The sequence below is a fragment of the Chrysochloris asiatica genome, unplaced genomic scaffold (assembly GCF_000296735.1).
Source record: "Chrysochloris asiatica unplaced genomic scaffold, ChrAsi1.0 scaffold00215, whole genome shotgun sequence".
Taxonomy (NCBI): domain Eukaryota; kingdom Metazoa; phylum Chordata; class Mammalia; order Afrosoricida; family Chrysochloridae; genus Chrysochloris; species Chrysochloris asiatica.
The window spans coordinates 4812678-4819484 of NW_006408733.1; the positions used below are offsets into that span (position 1 = coordinate 4812678).

General features: G+C 40.0%; 1 protein-coding gene across 1 annotated transcript in view; it reads right to left on the reverse strand.

Moving 5' to 3' along the window:
• Positions 1-263: 263 nt before the first annotated feature.
• CDC42SE2 (CDC42 small effector 2) overlaps positions 264-6807 on the reverse strand; it is a 45332-nt gene continuing 38788 nt past the window's right edge. Inside the window, exon 3 of the mRNA XM_006872940.1 lies at positions 264-362. Within this exon, the coding sequence (XP_006873002.1) occupies positions 264-362 (99 nt within the window). The remainder of the gene's footprint in view (positions 363-6807) is intronic.

Genomic DNA, 6807 nt, shown 5'->3' on the forward strand with positions numbered 1-6807 from the left:
TGAAGCATGAAAGTTCTTCCTGAGAAAGGGCAACCTGAAACTGAATATCAAAATGCAGCAACTGCCTAGGGTCATCCTCTGAAAGGCTTGGCTAACTAAAGCATTTTTTACTTTTCCAGTAAGTTCACAATTTAAAAATGAGTAAGTGAAAGAACAAACTATATGCTTTTATCCCCAAAGCTTAATTAAAGCTGTCTGTGTGTCAGCTGTCTGTGGCCGAGGATGAAGCCAGTCCTGAGATACTTACGGGGAGGTGCCCAGGGCTATCCAGCCTTCGTGTCCACGAGCTGCATCTGCACATTGGCGGCCATCCCGCCTCCGTAGCCTCCCTTGGACTGCATCTGGTTCTGGATGGAGCTAACCTAAAACAAGACAAAAACAGTGAGGTGGAAAATTGGAAGCCAGGAACTCGGTCAAATGCAAATTAAGTGATTTGTTTCCTAACATTTCAGCTGGGTTCTGTTTTTCCAGAAGGGCATGCCTTAAGAGTATACTTACAAATTTAAATTTTTTCCTGGTTATAAGGGCAAATGGTGAGGCTAGTAATTGAACAATTTTTGCTACAACTTCTCCTCCTTCCTTTCTCTGCTTCAGCATTGCTAAAATAAAAGTCAGTCTCATCAAGGCACATTTCAGTAACAATCAAAAGATACAATAAACTTTTTGTTCGTCAACCTCAAGAATCTTAATTTGTAGATAACTCCAAGACATGCCAAGCTCCATTAGACTAGCATCAGAAACAAGAAAGCAAGCATCAATGAAATGGGACAAGCCAACAATAAATCTTAAAAGTCCATGCAGTAAATGCATGTACTTGATACGGTCTTAACATAACCTGACAGCTATAAAAAGGAGTCTGGGAGTCCAAAGACTTGGACTGTAGTCTAGGTTTATTTATTTATTAATATTGTAACTCTGGGTGGGTTACTTATTCTCTCTGAATATCAGCCTTTGTATCTGGGCTATTTTCTGATAAAATGTGAGATCAATAAATGCAGGGTAATTTTCTTTAAAAAAAGTTCCCAGATCCCAGGAAACTATTAAATGCGTAACAGATACTCAGCAAATGTTTGTTGAAACAAAGACACATAAAGTCGTTTGCAAACTGTAAAGGTCTGTATCATTACTATTCCAATCTTAGTTCCTATAGCCTGGAAGCAGTTGGGAAGCAGAGAATTAAAGAATCAGGCTGGACTGCTTGAAAAAGGACCAGCAAGCAGACTCTGGAGGTGAAATCTGAACAGAGGAGTCAGAACTCCCTCACCATTTAGCTCAGTGTCAGCATGCAGCATGACTTCATCCGATACTGAGAACTTACTGTAACATCAACACGGCAAGCTAGGTGATGAATGATTCTGACAAAACCAAGTAAAAAGACTTGCCTAATGGGATAAAGCACTGGACTATAAAGTCCATTTGAAACACAAGGTTGGTGGTTCAAACTAACCAGCCACTCCTTGGAAACCCTATACAGGGTGTCTCTATGCATCAGAACCGACTTGACGGCACTTAACAACAAACAACCAAAGTTATTTTTGGAATAATTTTGTCAGATATAAACATATCCCAATAAAACATGATAGCAAAATATATGTTTTATATGGATCCTAAGGAGCTCTGTAGCGTAATGGTTACGAGTCAGGCTGCTAATCTCATGGTCAGCAGTTTGGATACTACCAGCTGGTCCGTGGGAGAAAGATGAGGCTTTCTACTCCCGTAAAAACTTACAGCCTCGGAAACCCTGTACAGGGTCACTATGAGTTGGAACTAACTCCATGACACATTAACAACAAAACCAACAACAAGTACTCCTGGTGTGGTGCTGTAGGATCAGCACTGGACTGCAAACCACAAGGTCAGCAGTTCAAATCCACCAGCTGTTCCTCAGAAATCTTATACAGGGTCACTGTAAGTCGGAACCAACTCAATGGCACTTCTTAACAACAACGACATGGATCCTAAGGAATTTAAATGAGAAAAAGTTTTAGCTCTTAAATGGGTACATTTTTACCAATTTGAAAAACTGACTTAACTGGAACATCTTGTTTCAATGTTATCAGATGAGGTGTTACTGTAATACCATTTGTATTTAATATTGATCAAACGGCTATTCCAGATGAGAGATTAAGAAACAGAAATCTACACGCTGATTTTTAAAGTGAACTTGCCCATTTAAATGCACTGTATGAAATAAGTCACAGCTTGCCACATGCTCATGATTTTCCCCTTTATAAGTAACATTATGTTATTTGACTCAACCTAATTTGACACCTCCTATCAAATAACAGTTATTTGAACTGCAAGGTCGGTGGTTCAAGCTCACCAGCTGCTCCTTGGAAACCCTATACAGTTTAGGTTGGAATTGACTTGACGGCACTTAACAACACCACCACCAAATAACTTCTCACCTAACAACATGTTAGTTTTTATAGCTATTTTAAGCCTATTTAATAATCAACATAAACAATTATCACCTTAATATTTTTATACTATTCATCCTTAATGCTGTGCAAATTCTAAGAAGGAAAATAAGTGTTGACATTCTTTAATTTTGAAGTTTCAAAAGAAATTATTTGGTTCTGTATAATCAGCAATCCCTCAGTGTGGTCATTTAATATATTATATCAAGACTGTGGATATACAGTATATTAGAACAATAAAAACCAACTGCCATCGAGCAAAAACATTGATCAGTCTGCTGTACTGTGGTGGCTTGCATGTTGCTGTGATGCTGGAGCTATGCAAGCAGTATTTTAAAGGGTAATCCATGGTGGACAGGTTTCAGCTGAGCTTCCAGATGAAGCTAAACTAGGAAGGAGAGACTTCTGAATGTTTAGTCACTGAAAGCCTTATGATTAGTAGTAGAACACTATAAGATAACATCAGAATATTGAAACAATATGAATAGCACAAGAATATTGTCGGACAGTGCTGGAAGGTTAGCCCCAGGTTGGAAGGAACTCAAATTACAACCGGGAAGAGCTGCCTCCTCGAAGTTGAGTTGACTGTGAGGACATGAATTAAGTAAAGCTTCCGGGACCGTCCTTTGCTGATGGGGCACAACTCAAAATGAGGAGACACAGCTATACACATCCTTTAATAATCGGAACATGGAATGTATGAACTATGAAGCTATGAGAATTGGAAGTTGTCAGCAATGAAACCGAACACATAAACATCGATATGCTAGGCATCAGCGACCTGAAATGGACAGGCACTGGCAATTTGGAATCTGACAATCACATGGTTTACTATGCCGGGAATGACAAATTGAAGAGGAATGGTGTTGCATTCATCATCAAAGAGCACATATTCAAGATGTATCTTCAAGTATAATGCTGTCTGTGGCAGGATAATATGCATACATCTATAAGAATGACTGGAGTCCTGATGTGGCACTGTGGGCAAATGCATCAGGCTGCAAAGTCATTTGAACTGCAGGGTTGGAGGTTCAAGTTCACAAGCTCACTATGGGTCGGAATCAACTTGATGTCACTTAACAACAACAACAAAGACCAGTTAATACCACTATTATTCAAATGTACTCACCAATCACTAGAGCCAATGAGGATGAAATTGAAGAATTCTACTAACTTACTCAGTTTGAAACTGACCAAACATGCAACCAAGATGTATTGATAAACACTGGTGTTTAGAATGCAAAAGTCAGAAACAAAGAAGAAAGCTCACTACTTGGAAAATACAGCATTGGTGACAGAAATGATGCTGGAGGTTCCATGATAGAATTTTGCAAGTCCAATGACTTACAGACTGCAAATATCTTTTTAAACAACATAAAAGGTGACTATGCACATGGATCTCAACAGATGGAATACAGAGAAATCAAACTGAAAAGATGGTAGAAAACCTTCATATCATCAGTCAAAACAAGGCCAGGGGCAGACTGTAGAACACACCATCAATTACTTATATGTAAATTCAGGTTGAAACTGAAGAAAATTAAAACAAGTCATAAGAGCCAAAATATGAGCCTGAAAATATCCCATCTGAATTTAGATATTATCTCAAAAACAGATTTGACAAATTAGACACTAATGATCAAAGAACATAAGAGTTGTGGGAGGGCATCAAGAACATCATACAGGAAGAAAGCAAAAGGTCACTAAGAAGACAAGCAAGAAGAAAAAGACCAAAATGGATGTCAGAAGAGACTCTCCAGCAAAGAGATGCTAAAGCAAATGAAAGAAATGAGGAGGTCAAAAAGCTGAACAGAAAATTTCAAAGGTCAGTTCTAGAAGACAAAGTCAAACTTATGCAAAGACCTGGAGTTAGAAAACTAAGGGGGAAAACACGTTTAGCATTTTTCAAGCTGAAGGAACTGAAGAAAAAATTCAAGCCTTGACTCGCAATACTGAAGGAGTGTGGGCAAAATATTGAATGATGCAGAAAACATCAAAAGATGGAAGGAATACATAGAGTCACTGTACCAGAAAAAAATGAGATTGAGAATATGATCAAGAGTTAAGGTACTGCCTATAACTGACTGGAATACCTAAAAGAGGTGCTAGAACTTGCCCAGTGAAAGAGCCTTCTTGAAGAGCCTTCGTAGGGTATAAGACCTTAGGTAGAATCCTGATCCTCATCCAGGAGGCTTCTTGCAGAGCCTTTGTAGTGTATAAGACCTTAGGTGGAATCCTGACCCACATCCAGAACCTTCAGAGATGTGAAATTCCCACTTGAAAAGACAAGCAGACCAGCCTGGAGCAGCTAGAAGAACAGAAGATACTTCTTGAAAGACCAGCAGGAAAAATCAAAAACAAAGACAAAAATGGCACTCTGATTGGCTACTACAAGAACAAGCAAGTTGTTCACGTGGAGCCATCAAGACAAGCAATCAAGTCCCTTCAGGACAAAACCCCTCCCAAGACTGAAACTCAAAGGGAATACATGAACAGGCGTGTAAGCTTGCTGGCGACCACATTGGTCTACTGGTGAGAGGAAGTGGGGGGAAAAGCAGCAATGAAGAGGTGGGCTGAGTCCGACCAAGTTACATAGACCACCCCCATCAACCTAGAGTATGATAAGAGCTGGTTGGCTCAAAGTACAGTGAGACCTGGGGACTTTTGAACTCATGGACAAGGACATGGTCATGGAGGGCTAGAGCTGAGAGTGAAGCATCCAATTGTTATGAAGTGAGGGGATATGCACAAGGGTGCCCAAACTTGCAGATAGTGCCCATTGGACCTCGCTTCAATGGCTGGATGTTCAGAACCCAGCTAGAGAAAGGAAAAGAGGGAAAGAAAAGGAAAAAAAAAAATGTTTTTCAAAAAAAAGTGTAAATCACTACAATCTGATGAACTTGACCTATACTTATGGATATAGTAGCTTAAAGTACCAACCAAGAGCGTAAGAATCTTTACAGCAAGGACCACTCCCATCTGCTCTGTACACAGGGTTGATAGAGATGGGCAACTTAGACATTGGCTACCTAACATGAGGGGGCTGTAAAGGCAAGAAATGAATGGCTTACAAGTTTTCAAGAGGGCGTTTAGATTCAGAGTGTATGGGGGAAGGTAGAATCCCCACAGAGTGGTTTTCATCCATGTCTAGACAGGTCTGGTGAAAGGATATGGGGACGAGACTCTCATGATTCAATAGTGAGTAATTGTTATCATGACTAATTGTGATTACAGCAACTGTAAATGTAAATGTTTTGTAGTGAAAAGGGATGAGTGGTTGATCTTTCAGTCCTGGAGCAGAGGACCCTGGGACTATCAAGGGAGAAGAGTGGGAGTGGAGTGTGAGACCCTACTCAGAGAAGTGGCTATGCCAGAGATGGGAGTCAGACAGAGATGGTGACATGGAAAGACAGAGCAACTGAAGACACTAGACGCATGGAGAGAGAGGGGATGTGGGCTGGCGGCTGGTGGGCATGATTACAGGGTGGGCCTACTGGCTTTTTGAATGACTGTATACTCCTGAGTGTTTTGGTGCACATCCAGAAAGAAAACAAACAGAGGCAATAGAAGCAAATACTATTGAATGATGAAGCATGCAGGATATTGTAATCACTGCAATGAAATGAATACGATAGGATGAGTGTAAAACTGATGTTCCCTCATGTAAACTATCAATCAATTCACAATAAAAACTTTTTTAAAAAAAGAGTCAATGTACTGGAGAAAGTAGCCTAAGGTGCACAGAAGGCAATTACAAAGAACAAGGCTTTGGGAATTGATGGAATATAAACTGAAATATTTCAACAAACTGAGGCAGCATTGGAGGCACTCACTTATCTGTGCCAAGAGATCTGGAAGACAGCCACCTGGCAAACTGATTGGAAGAGATCCTTATTTGTGCCAATACTAAAAAGGGGTGACCCAATGAACTGTAGAAATCATCAGACAATATCATTAATTATCACATGCAAGTAAAATTTTGCTAAAGATAACTCAAAAATGGCTGCAACAGTACATTGACAGGGAGCTACCAGAAATTCACGCAGGATTCAGATGAGAATGTGGAACAAGAGATAGTATTACTGATGTCAGATGGATTCTATGCTGAAAGCAAGCATAGAATTCCAAAAAGATGTTTACCTGCTGTGCTTTACTGACTATGCAAAGGCTTTAGACAAGCTATGGACAACACTGCAGAGCATGAACACTTAACTGTGCTCATGAGGAATCTGTACACAGACCAAGTTGCAGTTGTCCAAACAGTATAGGGGGCACTAAATGGTTTAAAATCAGGGAAGGTGTGCGTCAGGATTGCATTTTTTCATGATACTAATTCAATCTGTATGCTGAGCTAATAATCTGAGGTGAATTAGATGAAGGATGAGAG